The 25,669-nt window shown below is 39.1% G+C and overlaps 1 protein-coding gene across 5 annotated transcripts in view; it reads left to right on the forward strand.

The window, feature by feature from the left end:
* PLCB1 (phospholipase C beta 1) overlaps nucleotides 1-25,669 on the forward strand; it is a 749,553-nt gene that overhangs the window by 650,965 nt on the left and 72,919 nt on the right. For 3 of the 5 annotated variants that reach the window (XM_054468236.2, XM_063659059.1, XM_063659061.1), the window contains 4 exons: nucleotides 1,392-1,468; nucleotides 1,576-1,665; nucleotides 2,460-2,517; nucleotides 3,125-3,211. In XM_054468236.2, coding sequence (XP_054324211.1) covers nucleotides 1,392-1,468; nucleotides 1,576-1,665; nucleotides 2,460-2,517; nucleotides 3,125-3,211 — 312 coding nt within the window. Of the gene's footprint in view, nucleotides 1-1,391; nucleotides 1,469-1,575; nucleotides 1,666-2,459; nucleotides 2,518-3,124; nucleotides 3,212-14,976; nucleotides 15,095-25,669 lie in introns of all 5 variants that reach the window. The other 2 variants (XM_063659060.1, XM_054468237.2) reach the window with 1 other exon arrangement.

Below are 25,669 nucleotides of genomic sequence, written 5' to 3' on the forward strand. Positions count from 1 at the left end.
TGTTGTAGGACCCTATCCTTAGTTCAGCTAAAGACGGGGTCCTTGTCACATGGCCACAAAAAGTTAGGCTTGAAGACAATTTGAAGAGTGAGGAGGACAGGGTTTTATTGTGTTAAAAGTAAAAGAGGGAAACAGGTTCTCTCTGCAAGGCTGGAGTCCCTGCTAGTGTGCTTCCCACCTTGCAGATTGAATTCCAAGTTCCACCCAGGAAGAGGAGTGGCCTGGCTCCTCCCTGCTGCAAATGGGGTGGATTTCTGTGGCTCCACCTCAGTGTGCATTCCTCCCAGTGAGCAGGCCCGTTGCAGTTTTTCCGGGGACCCACTTATACTTGGCTGTCTCAAAAGTTTGTGGTATTATGATTTGTCTTGTCACTATTACAGCTACACTTATATAAGACTGGTCAACTCAGCTTGCCTTATATGTTTTTGGGAAAGAGAATCTCCATCTATGGGAAAAGCAGTGGGGGCTTTCAGAGGATGTCCACACCATCTATTTGGTGCTCCAGTAGGAAGGGTTGAGTCCAGTTGCTACAGCCACCTGAAAACCTTGCAGAAGGTTCTCCAGGTTCCTCATGAGGAAAAAAGGAAAAGATTACCAGGCAAAATTACCTTCATGTAATTGGCAAACACTTACTGGGTATCAAGTGAATATTAGGAATTGTGCAGAATATCAAGGATACAAAAACACAATTGATGCCCCCTTGGGGCTTGATTTGATAATAGATGTATGACAATAAATACTTGTGTTCACAGTGATGTAGTGACAGTTCAATGAAAGCACAAAGAGAATTTCTGATGTTCTTTATATCTACTGGAAATTAGCCACACAAGAACATAAATGTCAGCTTCTAAGATGGGAAACTCATGTCATCGTCAAAGCAATTCAACAATGAGTGATAGTTGTGAGCCACGAATTATAACTTGCTGTTGATTATAACTTACATTTGTGTCATACTTATTTTTATTTTGAGCTTCACAGCACCTCCAAGACATAAAGACAGTGATCAACTGAGAAAATGTAGGTTCTGAAAATGCAGGGTCTTGCACCAAATTTCACTTTTAATAAGTCTTAGGGTAGAGATTGGAACCAGGTTCTACATTGTAAGTTGTCTTCGCACTGAGCTGGGCTATAGTAACTGCCACAACAATCTAATGAATTCTGTTTATTTAAAAAGAGATAAGAAGAAGAATTTCATATTAAAACCCATAAGCCTAGATAATATGATGGTTCTAAATTGTCCTCATTGCCAATGTTAGATGTCTGACAACTTTAACTATTGTGAAACATCCATCACAGATTTTCTAACTATAGATTCTGTTGTTTGAGGGAGGTGGGAAGGAAGCTCTGTTTGCGAACATTTGAAATAGCAAACTGACATTTTCTTTTTCCAGCTTATTCAAAAGTTGACGGATGTCGCAGAAGAGTGTCAGAACAATCAGTTAAAGAAGCTCAAAGAAATCTGTGAGAAGTAAGCCTTCATTCCCATTACAATTGACATGTGCATCTGAATTTATTCAACACAAATTCCCATCTGATTTGCCTCTTTTTTCTCTTTTACTTCCATTGTGACTTCAGAGAAAAGAAAGAATTAAAGAAGAAAATGGATAAAAAGAGGCAGGAGAAGATAACAGAAGCTAAATCCAAAGACAAAAGTCAGATGGAAGAGTAAGTCAAAAGTGTCCCCTCTCCCCAACAGCTCATCTGGGAATTATTTTATTCTGTACATCAGAGTCACAGGTTCATAACCAGTCAAAGACTCCTTCGTGAAGTTTCTCCTCTAGTCAGCCTTTCAAAAGATTCTTTTGGTAAGGTTTTTAACAGGGAAGACTCAAGCAAAGACTGGTTCAATAAAAGAGTGAGGCACACCCAGGGCCTTTTAGATAAAGAGTAAGCAAAGAGCTTCCCTCAGGGAAAGGCTAAATCCTCACTTCCTACCCATAATCTTCCTGGCATTTAGTGAAAACAGAGCCTGTGCCTTGGGAGGAACCTGACCTTTGTCTGGAGGCTGGCAGATTATACCTTTCTTGTAGCAGTAATAAGAATGTTGCTATGGCTCACACTTGTAATCTCAGCACTTTGAAAGGCTTAGGTGGGAGGATTGCTTGAGGCCAGGAGTTCAAGAGGGGCCTGGGCTACACAGGGAGACTGTCTCTACAAAAAAATTTTAAAATTAGCTGGGTGTGGTGGTGCACACCTGTAACTCCCAGCTACTCAGAAGGCTGAGGCCGGAGGATGGCTTCAGCGCGGGAGGTCAAGGCTTCAGTGAGCCATGATGGTGCCACTGCACTCTACCCTGGGCAACAGAGCGAAACCTTGTCTCCAATAAATAAATAAATAAAAATAAGGAAAAAAGAAAAAGAATGTTGAGAGTTCTGTAACCTTTCATCTAGAAGTCTGAGATTCCCATTTGTCAATTTTTGATGAGTTGGTATAATGATGTATTCATCATTTGCTTTTAGGGAGAAGACAGAGATGATCCGGTCATATATCCAGGAAGTGGTGCAGTATATCAAGAGGGTATGTGGACTCATCACGCTCTCTCCTTTGCAAACCATGTGTGAACATTTGGTGAGCTCGCTGTGAGCTTCTGGAAGGAAATGTCATGCCTTGTCATATCTTTTTATCACTAGCACCTAGCAGAGCTGTTTCACAGGGTAGGCACTCCTTAATCAACATTTTTGCAAGTTGAATTGCAAACCACTATGTAAAAGGATTCATCTAAAAATAGACACTCGAGTCATTTCTAAAGTCAAGAGCCCGGAAACATATTGTAAATGAGTTTTCCCAAAAGAACTTTTAATTGTCATCAATGATAGAGATGATGGCAACCTCGAAGGGCTGTCCTTTTTTTTTTTTTTTTCCAATTTAATGTCATAGAAATGTTTACATTTTTATAAAATGGTAAGAACGGTACAGTCCATTGATCACCACCTCCCACCCTTGTGTTCCTATCACCTAGCTTCAACACTTACTACAGTTTCCTTTACTTGTAAGTGTAGTTCTTGATCAGGAGATCAAATAATCAAATGTAAGCCATAGATCTGAAAAGCTTTCAGTATTTTCTGAAAACATGCACTTTTAAATGTTTAGATGAAAGTAATGTTTCTTGTAACTTTTCTTATAGCTAGAAGAAGCGCAAAGTAAACGACAAGAAAAACTCGTAGAGAAACACAAGGAAATACGTCAGCAGATCCTGGATGAAAAGCCCAAGGTAAACAGAACTGAATTAAAATGCACAATTATTTTATTTGATTTCCATTTAGTAAGAATAAAACCTTCTTGGTTTATGTAAGTACCTTGTACACAGTCTCAGATCAGTTCTTGCATATGAAACTCATGTATCTTTCTCAGTGAAGGATAAAATATAGCAATATTGAGTAAGCATTTATCATCACCTGGTGAGCTTTTAAAAACTGCAAATGTGCAGAACCCAGCCCCAGAGATTTGGCTTTAACTAATCTGGGGTATGGCTCAGACAAAGGTATTTTTATAATCCCTTTCCCCTGGAGAATCAGAGACTAACCAAATCTTCAGTTTGGATACTGCCAAGTAAACTTCAGTTCTAAATAGCTGATGTAATGTTGTAATGCCACCCTCTGTCCAGCAGAGGATGCCCTGCACCAAAATCACTTTGGTTTTTATCCAGCAAAATAGTCTCATAAATCAGAGAAAAGCAAATCTTTTCTTTCCCATAGTAACAGTTGATTGGGGCTCTGCTTTAAAATTATCTTATGTTCATTGTTTGGTTAAAATTAATTGTCTTATGAATATTAACTTTGAATGAACTGAATATCTGTAGATCAAATACTTTGAGATTAGCAAATGGCATCTCAGTTTTAGAACATTCCTTCCATTTTGATTCATCACTGAATAGTTTTCTGTTTGTGGAAATTGTGTTTTTCAATTTTCCTGCCCTTCTATTTTCAATTTAAAATATCTACTCTAAAAATTACTGCCATTCCACACAAGTATTTCTTGAGTCCTCAAAGTTAAAAAACGTTAGTTTTATTTAATTGTTTCATTCACCAATTTACTTCTTATAGATTTCTTGTGGATAATTCTAAATATATTTTCATGGTTCTTTGTGCTCTTATGCTTTCATATTTATTATATAAGACATTTAATATTTTTAATTTCTAAGTTTTTAAGGTTGGCAATATAGATTCTCAAGCAAAAATTAATAATTTCTTAGATATGGTGCTAATTCTTATGTTTCTCCTATAAACATATAATGTAGATCTTCTCAGCCACCCTCTCAGGTTGATTATGCACTAATAAAGTGGAATAAATTTTAACATAATTTCAGAAATTGCTATACTTTCCAATCAGGATTGATCTTTTTAAAATGCTCAAATTATTTAGAGCAAAAGATCCAGTTTGACTGAAATTTAAGAAACACTTTAATAATAATCAGTCTCAGGTGATATATTCAGATACATACATTTCTAATCTATGCTGTCTGGATTTAAATTTGTCATTACTTTGTACACTGACATAATAGAATTTGCTTATGGTTGATGGCTCAGCTAGTTTTTGTATTTCAAAAAAATTTAGGGAATATGGTTCTTTTCAGAGTTTCATTTTGCTTTTTTTTTTCATGTGTGTGTTTTGGTTCAACAATATTAACTATTTTACTTACAGATAAAATGTGAATGTAAAATCATTAATGTGTTTAAATTATATAACTCTCAGTATCAATAACCCATACAAAGATTTTCATGTTACTGCTCTAGGTCATCATGATTAAAATCAACCTCAGTAAATGTGGAAGCACCCTTAAACTTCTTCCCTGGATATAACTGGACATGAAAAGAACTAATAACTTTTGGCCAATTTATTAGCAGTCAGGGTGCATTCAGCTGCAATTTTACAATAAGCCCAACTAAAACTGGCTTCAACAGTTATAGTATTTAGTAAGCCACGTTACTGGAAATTCAGAGGTACTACAGTTGTAACAATGATTAATTTAGTGGCTTAACAATTTCATCTCCAGGTATTTTTAGAATTTCCACTGTTGTTGCCTTCTAGCTCCAGGCCATGAACTCAGTCATGAGATGTCTGCCCTAGCTCCACGCATCATAACCTTACATGAAACCACTCAAAGGCCGTGTAGCAAATGTCTTCATTTTGTAACCCTTTCTAGGATTGAGAAAAACCTTCCTACATCCCCCCTAGCTGGTGTTTCCTCATTGGGTACAATGGCCTCATATTCCCATTCTTAAACCAATCATGGGCAGTAGGGTATAACTTTCATGATTGGCTTAGAGTAATTAAGATTCACTCACAAGGCTAGAGAGAGTTCAGTTTTCCTCAATTCCATGGTCATCAGGTACCTGAACAAAACTGATATTTTATCATCAAAGAAATAGAGGGGAAATAGCAATTGGGTAGATAAGTAACATACAGTGTATGTTACAGCCATGTTCATAACAATTTTTTGTTTCTTCCTTTTTGGCCCCTTGGAAAGAGATCTGAAGTGTCTCTATGAATTTTTAGTAGTTCTATTGTCTGCATTTTTTATTGTAAATAGGTACCATGATGAATTCCTCTGTGCTTTTCTTCCATGAGGTTGCTCCATGACCATCTTTTTGTGTCTGGATTTGAAGGTTGCCCATGAAGATTGTTGGTTCCATGTCAAATTAAAGCACTTCTTGAGGGTTTTTCTTCATGGCTTAAAAACATTGTGCCTTAAAGCTGTGATTTTATTAATAAAATAATAAATCATGACTGTTAACATTGTAGGACATGGTGGTTAATAAAGGGAAATGACAATGACAAGAGGAGCAGTAATAGACAGTAGAGTAAAAGAACAAAATCCAGTGTGAGGCATGTGAAGAAAGACTAAAGCACAGGACAGCAAAGTAGGTATTAATAAATGGGTGGTGAGGAGAGGCCAGGCCAGCGTAGCAGTCACTGATGCTCCTGTAACTGTGGGGCATGGATGGAAAATACAGTAACAGTGGCTTTGAAATAATCCCTCTCCACATCTAGTACTGAAACAGGCTTTGAATCTTGACATAGACATGAGGGAAATTAGCAAAAGCAGAAACAAAACAACAACCCAAGGAAATGAAACTGATCAATAGTATCTCTAAAACAAGTCCGCAGAGTCAGTTCCATTCAGTCAGATAAGAAAACAGAGTGATTTCATGACATCTAGAACTTTATGAATGGTTCCATTACTGGGTTTTGGATGAGGAACGTGAGCTGACATTGCAGCAGGTAACACTAAAGACAATTGTAACCTTCTTATGAAGAAGAAAGCATGCCAAACTTTGCCACAGGTTACTGAGGAGAATAGAGTTCCTCCCTCAACTAATTTACAGATGGTATCGGGGAATCTGCCCTGATATTCACATAAGTTCTTTTCTATTTTTCCTAAGCATCGGCCAGCTTGAGAAATAAAGGGACAGAGTACAAAAGAGAGAAATTTTAAAGCTGGGTGTCCGGGGGAGACATCACACGTTGGTAGGATCCGTGATGCCCCACAAGCTGCAAAAACCAGCAAGTTTTTATTAGAGATTTTCAAAAGGGGAGGGAGTGTGCAAATAGGTGTGGGTGACAGACATCAAGTACTTAACAGGGTAATAGAATATCACAAGGCAAGTGGGGCAGAGCAAGATCACAGGACCACAGGACCGAGGCAAAATTCAAATTGCTAATGAAGTTTCGGGCACCATTGTCATTGATAGCATCTTATCAGTAGACAGGGTTTTGAGATCAACTGGTCTGACCAAAATTTATTAGGCGGGAATTTCCTCTTCCTAATAAGCCTGGGAGCACTATGGGAGACTGGAGTCTATTGCATCTCTTCAGCCTCGACCGACCATAAGAGACAGCTACGCCCAGGGGGGCCAGTTTAGAGACCCACCCGCAGGCGCACATTCTCTTTCTCAGGGATGTTCCATGCTGAGAAAAAGAATTCAGCGATATTTCTCCCATTTGCTTTTGAAAGAAGAGAAATATGGCTCTGTTCCGCCCGGCTTACCAGCGGTCAGAGTTTAAGGTTATCTCTCTTGTTTCCTAAACATTGCTGTTATCTTGTTCTTTTTTCAAGGTGCCCAGATTTCATATTGTTTAAACACACATGCTCTACAATTTGTGCAGTTAATGCAATTATCACATGGTCCTGAGGCGACATACATCCTCCTTAGCTGACAGGATTAAGAGATTAAAGTAAAGACAGGCATAGGAAATCACAAGGGTATTGATTGGGGAAGTGATAAGTGTCCATGAAATCTTTACAATTTATGTTTAGAGATTGCAGAAAAGACAGGCATAAGAAATTATAAAGGTATTAATTTGGGGAACTAATAAATGTCCATAAAATCTTCACAATCCACGTTCTTCTGCCATGGCTTCAGCCAGTCCCTCCGTATGGGGTCCCTGACTTCCTGCAACAAGATGGGATGAAGTTTTTTAACTAGAGACTGATCATAGCTAAGTTTTTGCAGACACCAAAAGTATGTATAGGCTACATGACATCATATTTCTTCCCATTCTTCCATTTCTTTCACCATGTTGTTGTATATAATAATTTACTTTCTCTTCATCCACTTATTCTAACTAATGTAATAATGTGTTTCATGTTCCCAATCTTGTTCTTAACAGGGAGGAAGCTCTTTTTTTACATTACTGTTTGCTCTGGGATATTACCATTTTGAGCTATTCTGAACCTTGATCAACCCCAATCATATCAATATAATTTTATAAGCCATTGGTAAACAAACAACTCCTTTGAAAGTAACAAACAGGTATTTTGTAAATCTTTCAGCAAAAGAAATTTGAAAAGCCAATGGCTCAAAGTTAACAGTTTTTCACTGGCAAAGAAGTATTTATTCTGGCTCAATTTAGAGCAAACTACACATGAAACCTCATTCAAAGTGTGACTTTGCTAGCGGTTTACTCAACAATGGGCATGTCATCTAGAGTTCCCAACATTTTTACCATCCTGCAACAGCAGTCATAGGAGAATATGCCTCAGTCAAAATCAGGCTAAAAATTTGTTTCAATTCTGCATGTGAGCCAGGACCTTCAGTCTTTCTGGTCGCTATTTGGTAGGGGACTAAATGTGGCCAGTCACATGTGAAAAGTTTATTTTAGATTGTCCCACTCTGTGACATGCACTAGGATCTTTTCATGTAGAGAGTTCATTTTTTCCCTATGAAAAAAGAGATTCGATTAGTTTATTCATTTTGTAGGTAATTTTGAGGGCATTGGGGAAAACGGAAGTAGGTGGTCCCTCGAAGCAACTTGTACAATAAAATATTTTGGCCTCAATTTGACACAAAATGATGTTGTACATTGCTGCACATAAGTCCCATGGAAACTTATTGTGTTATAAACAACAATAGACACTCTTAGAAGGCAATACTTAGCTCCTTTCCAGTAGAGTTCTGAATTCTGGAGAAACATTTAACTGCATGTTTTCTAGCAATGAGATATTTGATTCAGTCCTTGAGTGTATGTGGGTTTCAGTTTTGTTTGAGGTGTGCCTTTTTATGAAATCCATAGTGGTTGAATTTTCAAGATGGACTCAGTAAACACTGGCCAGTCTTCTGACTCAGTGAAATAATTGGTTTCCTGGGGATTTCCATACCTGGGTTTGCCAAAGCCAATAGGAAACACGGGGAAACCCACCTCTACCAAAATACAAAAATTAGCCAGGCATGGTGGTGGGTGCCGGTAGTCCTGGCTACTTGGGAGGCTGAGGCAGGAGAATCACTGGAACCCGGGAAGCGGAGGTTGCAGTGAGCCGAGATCGTGCCACTGCATTCCAGCCTGGGCGACTGAGTGAGACCACCCTGTCTCAAAAAAAAAGAAAAGAAAACACGATTAATCACAAGTTGCCTTGAGTCTGTTGTGAATATGCCAATGTTTATTGATCACTTTGCAGCTCCCGACTCTCTTTATAAGAAGAATCATCTTTTGAGGGGAATATTTAATGAACTATCTCCATAACCTCATAAAACAGTCAATAAATGTGTAATTTACTTTTTCTCTGATGCTTAATTTGTCTTTGATGCTTCTTAGAACACAGGGTTTCTGTTTAATTTAGCTCATCATCAAGAGAGAATTCCGGGAAGCTTTAGGGCATTTTAATTTATTCCCAAAGAACATTTCATCATGTAGCTACTGGCTCTTTTTTTTTCCTCCACCAAGAGAATATAGACTGATTTTCCTTATTTCCCCTCTGACATCTTTGTAACAGGGTGAGTGACTCATCACTCTGCTTGAAGTTAGTCTTGTTAGACCTACCACTGGGCTCTGAGACAGAACCTTAAATGCGGCTGATATCTCCTGTGTTTGGGAGAGAAAAGGCAAACTTAGGGATTTAAAATAAAATATTTTTTAAAGTAATGCATTTGTGCCTCCTCTAATCTTTTGCGGCTTGATGGGGAAATGGATTCTTCCTTGCCAGCACCTACTGGATCTTCTCCCAGAAGCCAAACTTGCAGAGTGGAAACTGGCTGCCTATAGACAGTGTTTCTGCTCATTGTCAAGTCTCAATTAACCACACAGTGGTTTTGTTTTTGTTTGTTCTGTAGAAGAAAATTCTTTTTCATTTTTGTCAATATAAATAATTGCCTTTTCAGGAAACAAATATAGTTATGCCTTATTTTCTTGAGTGTAAAACTTAGACATGTTTACTGTCCTTCCCGGCAATACCAGGGCATTGGAACAATTTTAATTCCACTGGTACCTTATCAATTTATTTTTGAAATTTAATCCAATAGACTTTTAAACACATAAGACATTATTATTCTATGTTATGATCATGGTTCATTTAGATATGTCTACATATTCACATATTCTTTGTGAAACATTTTTTCTTGTATCTTCTGCCCATTTGGGATCATCATCTTTTACTTCCTCTAGAAGTTCCTTTCATGCGGTCTACCAGTGGGAAACTCTTTGGAGTTTTTATTTTTGTTTTTGTGCAGAAATGTCTTTATTTGTTTAATGTATTAATAGATGAGAATCCACATTTCCTCCATTCTGGAATGATATTTTCACTGGATATAAAATTTTGTGTTGGTGGTTATTTTCCTTTAGCACACTGAAGATAAAATTCCACCACCCTCTAGCATCTATTGCTGTTGTTGAGAAGTTAACTGTTAGTCTTAATACGGTTCTTTTGATGATAATTTGTATTCCCCCCACCCCCACCAACAGCATTTAGGATTTTTTTCTTATATTTTGTGCAGTTTTTCTATAATGTGTCTAAATATGTGTTTGAGATGGACCACTTTCCTCAGTTCTGCAAAAACTCTAAACTATCATGAAAGCAAATATGGCTTCTGTCGTTTTTTTTCTTTCCTTCTAAGATTCCATATTTATATTTGCATATAAAATAAAATGAACCTTTTTACTCCATCTCCTCTGTCAATGAATTGTTTTTAGTATTTTCCATCCTTCGTCTTTCTTTACAGCTCTGTGGGCAATTTTTTTTCTGACCCTTTTTGTAATGCAACAATTTTTTGTTTAAACTGCTATTCTATGCATCCACTGAGTGTTTAATTTCAGGTTTTGTATTTTATTTCCAGATGTTCTATCTGGTTTATTTTCAAATATATAATCTGTATGTCTTAGCTTGTTGCAGGGAAGCTTTCCTGTGAGATTCCTCACTCTGGGAAAGCCTCAGCTCTTGACCGTAGGCGCCTCACCTTTCAAGGCTATCAAAAGGTGAACACACAATTTCCATCATGAGCAAAAGCCTATCAGGGCAAAAGCAGCTTCCTTGCTTATTACCTGTCTAGGTTCAATGTCCCCTTCAGTTTGACCCTGATCATTAAGTTGTTGTAGTTCTCTGGGTCTTTAAAGGTGGTTTTAATGGCCAGGCATGGTGGCTCATGTCTGTAATCCCAACACTTTGGGAGGCCAAGACAGCAGGATCACTTGAGGTCAGGAGTCTGAGACTGGCCTGGCCAACATGGTGAAACACTGACTCTATTGAAAACAATACAAAAATTAGTCAGGCATGGTGGTGTGCACCTGTAATCCCAGCTACCCTGGAGGCTGAGGTGGGAGAATTGCTGGAACCTGGGAGGTGGAGGCTGCAGTGAGCCGAGATCATGCCACTGCACTCCAGACTGTGTGACAGCACGAGACTCCATATCGGGAAAAAAAAAAAAATTAGTATCAAACCCAGCTTCTTAATTTTTTTCAGTGGAGAGGATGGTCCAAATAACCTAATCAGCCATTACCAGAAATAGAAAGTCCCCACATTGCGTTTCTGAAATATTTGAATTAGTTTACATCTGTATCAGTCAGGATTCAACTAGAAAAACAGAGCCAGTAAAAGATTGTGTGTGTGTGACAGTAATTGGCTTATGCAATTTTGGTGGATGGCTATCTGCCCTGTTCTCAAGGCTGTCTCTCTTTTTAATGATGGACCCTGGCAGGCAAGCAGGAAAGGAAAATTACAAGTAGGGTTGGTGACTAGAGTAACCTGCAGAAGCTGAGCCTCTTTGTCACGGAGTTGAACATACACACACACACACACACACACACCTGGCCCAGGAGTCAGACAATTAAAGGAAGACCCAACGGGCAGGGGAAGTGATTGCAGGCTCAGCTGCTGCTTCTCATCAACCAGACATATAAATCAACAGATCAGTAACAATGCCTGCGTATTACGCAATGACTGCTGCCTCCCTCATCAGCCTTCCAATTCTCAGAAGAATCTCCATGGAACCCACAATAGCTGGAAACATACAGAAAGGGAACTCTGGGAAGTATAGTTTGGCTGAGACAGTTGGCATGATAAAAAGCATCACACTGTTATGTAAAAATCAGAAAATGTTTTATTTCAAAAATACTCTGCATCTCTTGAAAAATTAGATTCTAAGATTGTAATAGAAACATGCAAAGAATTTCTAAAGCTAAGAAGAAGCTGTCCCTTAGGGCTGCATGGTACTCCCTAGGCTGTTTCATAGATTTCTATTGTCTATTGGCCCCATAAGGTAACTGAGTTTGAGATTTAAACAAAAATTAAAACTTAGATTCGCATGGATGCCGTTGATTCCTCCCCCTTTTCTTTACCATATCAATTTCTTTCCCCCTCCTTTGTCCATATTTTTCTTTCTTGAGGATGAGAAAATGTGGACATATGGTGATAAATGTACTGGATAGAGGGCAGAGGCTCAGAAGAGAATCTTCCCCACCTGCTGGAGTAGGGGGCTACATGTTGGTGGGATTCAGAGTCTTCCCAGCAAACAATGATTTTAACACCGGGAATAGGATGAGGTGGACTTTTATCCCATTGGCTTTCATCTGCCCACCTGCCATATATGAAAAGTCCACACAACCATGGATGGAAAACCTTTTGGGTTTATTTCCACTTCTACTTCTGTGTGCCTGTCATTGGGCATGATTTCTATGAATTTTGCTAATACTCATTAGATATTTTTTATCCTCAGTGTATCTCTGTTTTCTTTAAAGCCCTATTTTGGTATAATCAGGATAGTGAAAATTATCAAACACACACATCCAAAACACTTTAAAGCAACTAATGTAAAATTTTAATTGATTTCCAGAAACCAATACGTGATTTAACTATGACCTTCAATATTTTAAAGGGAAAAGATGGCCAACCTCAAACCAAGAGAAATACTGTCATCCCTTGGTATCTATGGATGGTTGGTTCCAGGACTCCCCTCGGATACCCAAATCCACAGATGCTCAGGTCCTTTATATAACATTGTATAGTATTTGCATATAATCTATGCATATTCTCCCATGTACTTTGTCATTTCTAGGTTATTTATCATACCTACTACAATGTAAGTTCTATGTAAATAGTGTTATACTGTATTGTTTAGGGAATAATGTCAAGAAAAAATGTCTATACATGTTCAGTACAGACACAACCATCCACTTATGGTTCTTCTGAATAGTTTTGACCCAAAAGTGGTTGAATCCACAGATGTGGAACCCATGGATATGAAGGGGATGACTGTATTTACCTACAGAAAATCCAAAGAGGAAATCTCCTAGATGCTTTGAAATATTTGATGAAGAAGTACTTGGAGACGAGAGAAAAGGCTATTGCATGAGGGCAAACGCAGGCATACTGGGCTGAAGAAAACACTGAAGAAAGTTTTCCTTCCAAATAGGAAAGCAGTTGCCAAGAGCAGGATTACAGTCTCTGTTTTCCATGTATTATATTATATCTAAGGCCATATTCGTGAAGCAAATTCACCACTTGGAGTCCTGTTTATACATTTTCTGTCAACAGAAATCAACAGACACAAGTGTTCTGTGCTTATTATAATCAATAGTTGAGGTTAATCTTTGAATTTGTCAAGGAGGTGTTTGAATTTCCTCAAATAATATTTTCAGATTTTAAAGAGTCACACACACACACATATACACAATAACACATTTATACAGACACACAAACGACTTTATACAATTGGAGAGAAGCTTAGCAGATTAACCATTTTGGCATCAAAATGGATTTTGCGCTATCTAATTATGCTAGTATATGAAAAATTGTGTCAAAGAGAGTAGCCAGCAGCATGTGCCTGTGTTTGGTACATAAGAGAGAATAGAAAATGCATTGTTTTCTATATTTGGCTGAGAAAGATTTGTTTCCTTTTTCTTTGCACCTTTTGTATTATCCAAAAAAGAAAAAAGCTTACTCTTAGGTTTTGCAAAATACACAGTGAGCTGTTACAGTTCTTAAATTTCTTATTGGGTCTGTGTTTTAGGTGGAACCAAAAAACCCTAGGACTTGAAAAAAATATTGTAAAGCAGTCAAGACGTCTTTATAATTGTTGAGTACCAACTGCAGTGCAATCACTTTAGTCAAAGCCTCCATCATCTCTCCCCTGGATTTCTAAGTAGCCTCCAAACTGGTCTTCCTGCTGCCACATGTACACACTCAAAATCTATTCTCAACATGTCACCAAGAGGCATCCTTTTAGAACACAAGTTAAATCAGGTCACTCCTCTGTTGAAGACCCTTCAATGGCTCCCATAATCCTCTAAAAGTCCAATACAGTCTAACTCCACTTTTGCTGCATTTTTTCTTCCTTTCCTCCTTGATATACTCTCTGCTCAGGCCACACTGGGCTCCTTGCTAGGCCCCATCAAGACAGGCGGATCCCACCTTGAGCCATTGTATGGACTGTTTCCTCATCTCCCAAGTGTCTGTTTGGGCAACTCTCTCCTGTCTTTCAAATGTTTGCTCAAATCTGTCAGAGGCTTTCCATGACCATTTTATTAAAATTTACAACCCCCTTCCACCACTCTCCCATCCCTGCCATCCTCTCTCCTGTTTATTCTGCTGTGCTTTCTGTTTTTCATAGCATTTTTCACTTTCTCTCATTCAGTCATACACTTCTTTCCTAAGTGTGTCCTTGAGTACTGCCCCACCCATCAGAATGTAAGCTCCACAACAGGAAGAGGCTTTGTTTCGTTCCCTGACGCTGTTGAGTTCCAGACATCCAAGAACATCACCTGCCATATAGCTGGTGTTCAATAAATATTTTTTGAATGCATGATGTATATAGAGGGCTAACAACATTAACTTTGTATGTTAAAAAATAGTTCTGGCTCTTTGCGGGGAGAAAAGTAGTGCTCTTAAGCCCAGGCTCCTTGGACTGTGTTGTTCACTGAACAAACAGCTGTCAATCATTCGTCACTATCTTTTCTCAAGTTTCTTGATGGTAGTGGGATTTTGTGGAGAATATCTCAAAAGTAACAGTTGTGATCATTTTTAACAACTAATTTTTACAGAGAGTGGGGAAGGCCGAGGACAACTCAATGCTAATTCCATTGCATGTGTGGGAGGCCAGGTGCCATGCCACACTGGGGGTGTTGGAGCAGATAAAGGCAAACAGAGGGGTTAAAACTATACTCTAGAAGGCACTCCAAGAGACGTCCCAGACAAATAATTGGGAACACCAGATGACTTAGAAATCAATTTCATTGCCACAAAAATGACAGCCTCACTTTTTTTCCACACAGGGGGAAGGTTCCTCCTCATTCTTGTCGGAAACTTGCCATGAGGATCCCTCTGTTTCCCCCATCTTTACTCCCCACAACCCTCAAGCTCTCAAGTGGTGACCACCGTCCTTCCGGCCAGGTAGGACTGGATGGGAGGGGTCGCTTTTGAGAGAAGGGTGGTGTGTAGCCATCCGGTTTTCAGGCATCACAGACTTACTCCTTTGTCCTTTATCCTCCCTTTCTCTACATTCCCATCTTTTTTTCCTGCTAAAGTTCCCAGCCACACCCATGATCATTTCCTCATCATTTCTGCCTTCCTCTGGTATTAATTTCTCCATCATTGTGCTCTCTCTTCCTGACATAAATCTCATTCTTCCGTATTGTCTTCTTCCTCTTTCTACTTTTTGTTTCTCTATTGGCAAATTTGGCTTCCTTTTTAATCTGGATTTTCTCTCTTGCACTCAGACTATTATTCCCACTTTGGAAACATTTTTTTTTTCATTTCTGCTTCTCACTACACTGTTTTCCCGCAGTCCTATTATCCTACAATCCAGTGGGATCAAGTTAACTCTCAAGGAGTCTTTTTCAATCCACTCCACTCAACTTACCACAGCCCTCCTTTTGGAAGTCCAGCAAAATTTATTTTATTCCCACATGGTATTTAGAGTGAATGGGGACAGCTTGTGATTTCCTGATTCTCTAGAAGCAAGAGCTCTTGGAAATATCTTACTAACAGGAATGCTTGGTCCAGGAGCTCTTTGTCAGAGCAAACTTCGCTTGAAAATCAGAGCAGACTTTAACTTACCCAAGGAGATGCATCACGAAACCTATTATATTCCCTTCACTAATAAGATAACTAGCATAAGCCATTCCAGAGTGTGCAATTCTTAGAGAAAAAAAGCATTCTTGTGATTATAAATAAAGCAGACTTTATTCTGATGTAATGAAAATAAAATTCTACAGTGAGACTTATACAGTTTCTGTCTTCAAGTATTTGTTGATCTGTGAAATAATGCAGTTTAAAAACATGTCAAAGAATTACTGAAAATAACTCTTTACTGAGAAAGAGATATGAGTTATTCCTCTTCCTGGACATCAGTTGTTGCTCTGGCTGAGAGCTTTTCAGACCTTTGTGGGTATCTGAATTGCTTGGACATCCTGTTAAACTGCAGACACTGATCTAGGATGTCTGAGTGGGGCCGGAAAGTCTGCCTTTCTAAGTAGCTCCCAGGGGATGTTGATGCTGCCACAGTTCCAGGGAGCACATTTTAACTGGCCAGGATCTAGTACATTCCTACCTCCAGGCTTAAGCACCTGGAAGAAGCTTGAGGCAACCGTCATGACGTTTTAATGTATTTTAACTCTTTGACCCAATCACAAGCCGGGGCCTTTGATTTTTTTTTTTTTTTCTACTGCCTGTAACACTAGAAAGAGGGACACAAGGAATGCCATGGCAGAACAAAATCACAACATGGCTATGAATTCTGTTCATGTCCTTTCAACAGTGATCATTGTGTTTCTGTATTACCTTGTAATGAAGGCCATATTGGAAGGTGAGTAGAGGACCGACATATAATATCAATTTCTGGCTTCTACAAGAAGGCATCAGGGAGACCTTGAAAATGTCTTCTTCATTTGGATATAAATGTTAAGACTATCTTTTAAATCATCAATGATGAGCATCATTCGATTTTTTGTTGTTGTTACTCTTGTTACTGCCCTGGTAGTTTTGTGGGGTTTTTTGTTTGTTTGTTTGTTTGTTTTTGAGACATTGTTTCACTCTTGTCGCCCAGGCTGGAGTGGGATGGCGCAATCTCAGCTCACCACAACCTCCACCTCCCAGGTTCAAGTGATTCTCCTGCCTCAGCCTCCCGAGTAGCTGGGATTACAGGCTCCCGCCACTATGCCCAGCTAATTTTGTATTTGTAGTAGAAATGGGGTTTCTCCATATTGGTCAGGCTGGCCTCTAACTCCCGACCTCAGGTGATCCACCTGCCTCAGGCTCCCAAAGTGCTGGGATTACACGCGTGAGCCACGGTGCCTGGCCTGCCCCCGTAGTTTTTAAAGCTATTGTGAAACATCTAATAACACAAGTAGAATATCATATTTTCTCAAGGGATGCAAATTGACAGTGGGTGGAGGAGCTAAGAACACATGACTTAGGTTTTATTTTTCAAAACAAATGCAATAGAGACAAAAATACTTCATTTTTGTTGCTGTGCTCTTTCAGGCTTGTAATAGCGTGTTCACAACTTGTATTCCCTTTAGAATGTCAACTGAGATACCCACTGGGGAAAAATATTTATTTTAAGAAAGAGACAAATATCTCCACAATACCTAGACTTCAAACATTTAATCATATTGTTAGTTTGTTTGGTCCCTTTAGCTTTCCACATATAAAAGATGACATAAAAATAAATATTTCACACTTTTCATGTCAAAATAGGTCTCATGGTTAAAGCAGAAAAAGAAAATCCCATTATAGCATTTTATATTTGAAAAAAGAACAAAATGTTCTTTTATAATAGTGTATGGAAAAAGATTTTTGTACTAATTTTAATATTTCCCCAAATGTTTTTTGCGTTCTTGTTCTTTCCTTAAACATCATTCATACACTACAGCTGAAAACAAAATGATGAATAAAAAGTAATAGTACATAAGGCCGGGCATGGTGGCTCATACCTGTAATCTCAGCACTTTGGGAGGCCGAGGTGGGTGGATCACCTGAGGTCAGGAGTTCGAGACCAGCCTGACCAAAATGGTGAAACCCCATCTCTACTAAAAATACAAAAAATTAGCCGGGCATGGTGGCAGGTGCCTGTAATCCCAGCTACTCAGGAGGCTGAGGCTGAGGTCAGGTAGGAGAATCCCTTGAACCCGGAAGGCGGATGTTGCAGTGAGCCAAAGTCGCACCATTGCACTCCAGTCTGGGCAACAAGAGCAAAACTCCGTCTCAAAAAAAAAAAAAAAAAAAAAAAAGGAATAGTACATAAAGCTATAAAGCTGTCATGTGTTTGCCAAAAGATAATGTTTTCTATTATGATGGAAGATTGGCCCCAAGAGTAGCCATCACATAAATAGTTGGAATTTTACATTTTTTAATTTGTGAGTGCAAATCTTCATTGGTGAAAAAATATATTCCTTGTTATCAGCTAGAACTTAATAGGTGAAGCTAAGTAGGTGAGTTATACTTTTAACTGTGGTAACCCATTTTTTAAATAGCTACAAATCACTGTAGAGCGAGATATAAAATAAACAAAAAAGATGTTTGCTCATTTTATGTATATATAAGTCTTTAGATAAAGAGCTGTAGAATGACCAATTTCTAAAAACACCAGTGAAACATTGGAAAATTATAAATATATGCCAAGTAATTATTAATGCCTGCTTTATTCTAGGATATGCCAATTTCAATAGAAAGCACAAAAGAACAGAAAACATAGTTCCTACATACTTTAAAATAATAAAGGTCAGTTTAACACCATAGAAAGGCATCAAAATATTTTTCTGACACATAATAATAAAAACAAAAATTAGCATTTATGGAGCACTTACTGCATCATCAAGCACCTTTAGAGCGCATAACATGTGTTATCTTCTTATTCTTACTACTGTACATTTGGGGAAACTAAGGTTCAAAAAGGTTAATGAACTTTACTAAGGTCAGACAAGAAGTACCAGACCTTGGACATACCATGCGTCCTTCAGCTTTCTAAGTAAATGTCTGAAGCTAAGATTTTATTATCTAGATGCCAGAGTAGGTGACTTCTCTTTCTTATGTTGACAAGGATAAACAAGCAATAAGGGTACACCACCTCAATATACTTATCTGTAAAATGGAAAGACGATGAGCCTCTGTTAAAGAAGCATATCTCTTTGAGTGGCTAGAAGGGATACACACCACACATGTATACCAAACACTGTTTCATTTGCTGGTGGCATAGCCCAGCCTCCACAAGATCATGGCTAAATTGTGCCAGAGATTTCACCCCCAAACTGATCACAACAGCACAAGGCATTAAACATCACAGGCAGCACGTTCACATTGGTCAACGTCACTTGTTTTTAACAAACGTCTGGGAGAAGAACATCTCTGGGGACTAGATTTTAGAAAACCTTCAGCCCTGTGAAAACAGGACTCACCTCTAGGAAACCACAGTTAGTCAGTTTCTATCACTGAGAGGTGGGCAGCTGTTTTCCGTGTTCATCGCATCTGCTGGGGAAGCAATGCCAAGCAGAGGGAAAGGGAGACACCTGAGGCACAGTGTGGCCTGCACAGTTGGGTTAAGATAATTTTGAGTCAACCTTCCCTGTCTATGGCTGCTGAAAACTCACAGTTCCCCTTTCTAAAGCAGCAGGATTGAGGAAGGGCTCACCCACTCTCACCTCCTTCCAACCTGGGCTTTCCTCCTTCCTCTCTTCTCCTCTACTTGCAAGCCATTCAGCTTATACATGTCAATGCTGTTTCAACAACAGACTCAGTGGGTTTGCTTCCCTTGAGGTCTTCTTTCTCTCTCCCCTCTCCCCATTCCTCCTCTTAAGCCTGTCTCTTGCCCCAGCCTTAGAACAGAATCCTTGTTAACTAACCCTTCTGTACTATGCAAGAGAGGAGTTAGAGTACACATTGGGCTTTGCAACGGGTCTGCTTTCATTTGTTAAGCAATTGTTTTTTATTTGGATTTCATTTATTCATTTAAATATTTATGAGGCCCTACTACTTACCCTCAGGATGCTAGGAATTCTAAAGGAATATCTTGCTAGAGAAACATCTCCGTTTAGATTGTACTTTAAGTTTCAGTCACAGCACAGAAAAGGGCTTCTTTGGAACCTGTGACGGGTGACCCTCTTCTCCTTTTCCTCTGCAGTTAGATTCAGGGTGACTGCTTTGGGCTAAATTATGAAAGACTTAAACAGGAGTAAAGAGATTTTTCTGAAAGTAAAAATATCTAAATACCTAAATAGATTCGCGAGGGCTGTCGTGTGTCTCTTTGAAGATCTTTAAATGCAGAGACAAAGAAGGCGTCTACTAGCAGAGGGTGGCATATGTCTGAGTGACCTTTTTATGATCTCCTTTGAGTGCGTGAAGGATGCGATTAATTAAAGTCGGAAGTTTGTCACTAAAATAATAGTTATGAGATCCAGAGAATTCAAGGTGTTGGAGGACTCATTAAGTAGTTGCATAAATATCATGCTGAAAGATTTAATGAGACCATAGGGTCACTTATAGAACGATGGTGCAGAGATGGCCTAGAAAAAATAAATTAGAATCGATATTGTGCTTCCGAATTAACAGCTATAGATTGCTATATTAACACCTGAGACATAAATTCTATAATTATATCTTAATGATGAATATTGATGTTCTTGTCATGGAAAAAATGAAAATTGCTCACATTTAGTATTTTACTTATCAATAATAAAATAAATTTATATATGAATGCTTATTTCTGTGACACCTGAGAACCATGAATACTTTAAGTAGCTACAATTAAATGAATAGTGTTTTTTTTTTTCCTTTTAATTCAACCAATAGTTATTGAATGCCTACTACATAGCAGGCACTGGGCTAGGTGCTGGGAAAAAACACAGATGCAACCCTTTGCCCCCTTCAAGTTGATTATAGTATAGTGCTATCCAATAGAATTTTCTGCAGTGATGGAAATATTCCATGTCTCAGTGTCCAGTGCAGTAGCAACTAGCCACAAGTAGTTATTAACCATTTGAAATGTGGCTGATGCAACTAAGGAGTTGAATTTTTAATTTTATTTTAACTGTTCATATTTAAATATAAATATAAACAGCCACATGCTTAATCTTAATTTATAATGTGTAATCCACCGTTGTGTCAAAAAGGATTGCATTGGGACAAAAGACTATGTTCATTATTATAAAAGAGCTGTTTACATGGGAGGAAAGGCTGACACATAATTGAGGAAACCAAGGAAGGCTTCACAGAGGTGGCAGTCACTGAGCTGAGACCTAGAGGAGCAGATAGGAAGGACTTCCTCATGCCAATATGAAAAAGCCTGAGATGTGAGTATCATGTTACTCTTGTGGAACTGTATGTAATTTCATCATTTACATGTGTTACTCTGCTCAGCTTCCATAGCAAAATATCACAGACTGGGTGGCTTCAGCAACAGAAATTTATTTTTTCACGATTCTGGAGTCTGGAAGTCTAAGATCAATGTGCCCGCGAGATTCGTTTCTGGGGAGGCTTCTCCTCTGGGTTTGCAGACAGTGGCTTTTTGCCGTGTCCTCAGATGGCCTTTCTATGCACGTGCACACAGAGAGAGAGAGAGCGCATGCACACGCTGGCACTTCTTCCTTTTCTTATAAGGACACCAGTCCCATCAGATCAGGGACCTACTCATATGAGCTCATTTAACCTTAATTACTTCATTAAAGATCCTATCTCCAAATATAGTCACATTGAGGGTTAGGGCTTTGATATATGAATTTGGGGTAGACACAATTCAGTCCATAAAGGAAGTATATCTCTCACACATAGCTCACACAAATTCTGTAGAAAACTATCATCTATTTACCTAGCATCTGGTGATTTTAATCACTGCTTTTGATTTGCATAGTGATAGGTAACATAGGGTTCTAGAATATTAACAAGTATAAAAAATACCTAAACCAAAGTATCCACCTCACAGAACTCGAATGTAATTAAATATTGCTTAAGCAAATATTAATTTTCCTTTATTCTTTGAGGACAAACCAGTGGTGAGCTGGAGCTTACTATCTAAGCTCATAAGAGTTCATTTTAAAATTTTTCAGGGATTTTGTGACCTGGTTATTAAACACAAACATTGCCACAAATTAAATTATATAAACTTTCAATGAAATAAATTTATTCAAAACAAATGTAACGAATACTCATAATTCATCATTTACCAATTTTTTGCTAGAGCTTTGTTGAAGCACTTTTTAAATTTTTTTTAAGACAGGGTCTCACTGTGTTGCCTGGCTGGAGTGCAGTGATGCAATCATGGCTCATTGCAGCCTCAATTTCCCGAGGTCAGCTCAATGGATCCTCCCACATCAGCTTCCCACGTAGCTGAGAATACAGGCTTACCACCACACTTGGCTGATTTTTTTATTTTTAGTTTTGTAGAGGTGGAGTTTTGCCATGTTGCCCAGGCTGATCTTAAACTCCTGAGCTCAAAGCAATTGTCCCGCCTCAGCCTCCCAAAGTGCTCGGATTACAGGCATGAGCCACCATGCCCGGCTCACTTACAAATAATTTAATACCTCTCACTATTGCCGGTGCTCTCGAGGTACTTTGCATCTTTACATCTACTGCGCACCATCGGTAGTGGTGGCTCTGACAGTCTGCTACTGTACACCTCCTCCCAACTCCTTATTCAAGGTCACCACTTTGTGCGACTGGCTCTGGGCAAGTATTTACACCATTGAAAATCAACAATCTCTAAAACTACCTCCTCCCAACTCCTTATTCAAGGTCACCACTTTGTTACTTTGAGACTGGCTCTGGGCAAGTATTTACACCATTGAAAGTCAACAATCTCTAAAACTGGGCCCTTTCATTTTCCAGGAGAGCCGTATATTAATCATTTACCAGCACACCGCTGGCACAAACCTTACCCTCTTTCATGGTACAGGGTTTTCCCAGTATTTATATGGAGTTCCTGTTGCAGCTTTCCGTGGTTGAAACATTATTACCCATCCTTTAAAAACAAAATGAAACTTTTTACTGAATTAGATTACCTTTTTTAAAGCTTTTTTCTGTTTCCTACACTAGACAGAGCCTGTACTGCTCTGTTGATCTATGAACTTTCAGCCCCTCAGTATAAAATGTTCTCAGGATAACAGAAAATTCCCCTAAAACTTAACATTAACATTTTTCTAGCCCCCTCAGCAATGTCTTCTACCTGAAAACTGCCTCAGCTGTAACGTAACATACCTCCCGCTGCTAGTACTAGCTCACAGCTGATACTAAGCGTAACACTTGACTCCATTTTACAGGGGCCACTTTTTTTCCTCTAAAAGTTTTATGTAGCAGTAAGTGAAATAGAATAGATGCTGGGGTAAACAGCAGTTTCCAGATTAAATGTTATTTTCTGTAGGAAACATTTCTCTCCAATGTTGCCCCTTCACACCATCCCCAAACAAGTAAAAAGTTGCTCAGATTTTGAAAATGTAATACCGTCTGGCAGAACTCACGGTCGACCTTTTATTAAAACTGCAATTATGTCACATCTGTGAGATTTAAAATTCAAGGCTCCGGAAGTTAAAGCAATGTATCCAAGGTTACATGGAAAATACTTGAGAGCACACAGTTTCCTGCCCTGGCCTTTCACTTCAGATGTACACTGTAGTACATGTGTTTTCTGATTAGAGCTCTCTTCAGTTATGATTTATTTTACTATCGTAACATTTTGGGAGGTTGGTATGAGGGTGAGTATAGAAGAAGGAATTCAAGCAGAAAAGGTTAAATGATTTACAGTTTTCCCCCTTTCTCCAAGGGAAATCTATGTGTCCCCAAATTTGAGAATCATTAATTTAGATTGAATAAGAATGGATAAAATCCATTTACAATCAATTTAGATTGCATAAGAATGGATGAAATCCTTGGCATATCTAAAGAATGGAAAAGGGATCCCAGGAGGTAGTTCTAGATAACTTTTAACTTGAAAACATCTGGTAGAGGCCAGGCATGGTGGCTTATGCTTATAATCTCAGCACCTTGGGAGGGCGAGTCAGGCAGATGACTTGAGCCCAAGAGTTTGAGACCAGCCTGGGCAACACGGCGAAACCCCATCTCTACAAAAAATACAAAAATTAGCTAGGTGTGGTGGTGCATGCTTGTAGTCCCAGCTACTTGGGAGGCTGAGAGATGGGAGGATTGCTTGAACCTGGGGGGTCAAGGCTGCAGTGAGCCAAGATCACACTACTGCACTCTGGCCTGGACAACAGAGTGAGACCTTATCTATAAATAAATAAATAGTCTGGAAGGATAGAAAACGCAAGTGAAAAACAAAAAAGGGACCACCTATGAGGTAGGAGGAAAACTAAGAGTGTCAAAGAAACCCAGAGGAAAAACAGTGCATGAGTATGAAGGGCATGATCCCCAGTGTCTAAAGCTGGTGAATGCTACAGGAGAGTCTTCTTTGGTTTTAGTATCCAGGAGGTCATTATTGGCCTCTGTATTAATGAGGAATCAGCCGAAAGGTGGGGAAGGGAACCAGGTAAGAGTGGATTAAACAGGAGACCAGGAACAGGAGACAGCTTATCTAACACTCATTTGGAGGTTTAGACTCGAAGGGAAGCAGGGATCTGGTCTAGTAATGGAGGAAATAGGAGGGAAAATCCATTTGGGAAGAGATTAATGAGTCCTTCTAATTCGTGGTTCGGTCTAGTTTATCATGAAACACTAAATAAAATGAAAGAGTTGCTTCTATAGCCCTGTGCACTTCCATCAGCAGATTTTATATTGGGTTGTGTAGATCAACCCCATTGCCAAGGAAGAACAGGAAAAAGATATTTCACCTACATTAATGGTTGGCAGAGTGGTTTTTCCCTCTGATAAATTAATATTCAATGGAGGAACAATATGTTAATGAGTATACAGCATATATTATTCAGAACAATAACAATAAAGGATTTCTGTAGACCTTGTTTAAATGTTAGGTTGTTTTCTTTTGCTGTTGAGTACATGAACGGCAATACTTAATACAACTTACATCATGATCGTCAGAGCCGATACAGAAAGCCACAGGCCTGCATGGCTGCTACACTGAAGTGTCTACAGACCAAGAGGCTTCACATGTGCCTTTCTGTAATTAGTATTTACTCAGCCTCCTATAGCAGGGAAAATATTTTGCACATAATAAACTCATACGTTTCCTTACCCCTTAAGGGGTAATGTACTTAAGCACATTCTGCTGTAGGATTTTTACCAGCAAGGTTGAGTCATAGCTCCAGGAGAGGAAAGAATGGGACTCCCTAGAAGAGAAGATCCTCATTAGCAGTGAGAAATTTTGTAAAACGGGATGACAAGAGAGGAAGGTATTTTTTTTCAAATTTTTCAAATTCCTTTAGCTTCTTCTAACACAGAAGCCAGGTCTAGGGGGCTAGAGCCTTGCTTGCTATATACCCAAATATGACAGAACTCAGGATAAGACACAGAAAAAGAGGAAAGCCTGCCCCCCTCTTTCTCTGGCCTTGGAATTGTTGGAAGAAGAAGGGGAGAAAGAGAATAGAGCAAGAAATGAGACTTTGTATGTACCTCTTTGACTTCTACCCTCCAGCCGAAAATCTGGAAGATTCTGGAGCAGGCTCACGACTCCTCATATCTTATGTGTTTTAGAAGGGACAGGAAAGCTCTTGCATGTCCTGGTGATGGGAAATGGTGGTGTGATCGGGGGCTGGTGTGAGTGGGGGCTGGTGTGAGCAGGGGCTGGTGTGAGCGGGGGCTGGTGAAAGCTGGGGACAAGACAAAGAGGCTTCCTCTGGTGATGACTTCATAACTGAAGTCTGCTGGACTCAAGTAATGAGTGGACTTGGCCAGACTCTACTGGGGCATCTCGCCCCAAATGGCCAGCAGTCTTTTGTCCATGAAGAAATCTAGACCAACCATTTCACAGCACAGACCTGTGAGGATGCAGAGAGCAGCCTGGCAGGTCTAAGCCTATGCCTTTCTTCCCCTTGGAAGACACACTGAGTTCCTGAATAGATTTACCCA

Source organism: Pongo pygmaeus, chromosome 21, assembly GCF_028885625.2.
Source record: "Pongo pygmaeus isolate AG05252 chromosome 21, NHGRI_mPonPyg2-v2.0_pri, whole genome shotgun sequence".
Classification (NCBI taxonomy): Eukaryota; Metazoa; Chordata; class Mammalia; order Primates; family Hominidae; genus Pongo; species Pongo pygmaeus.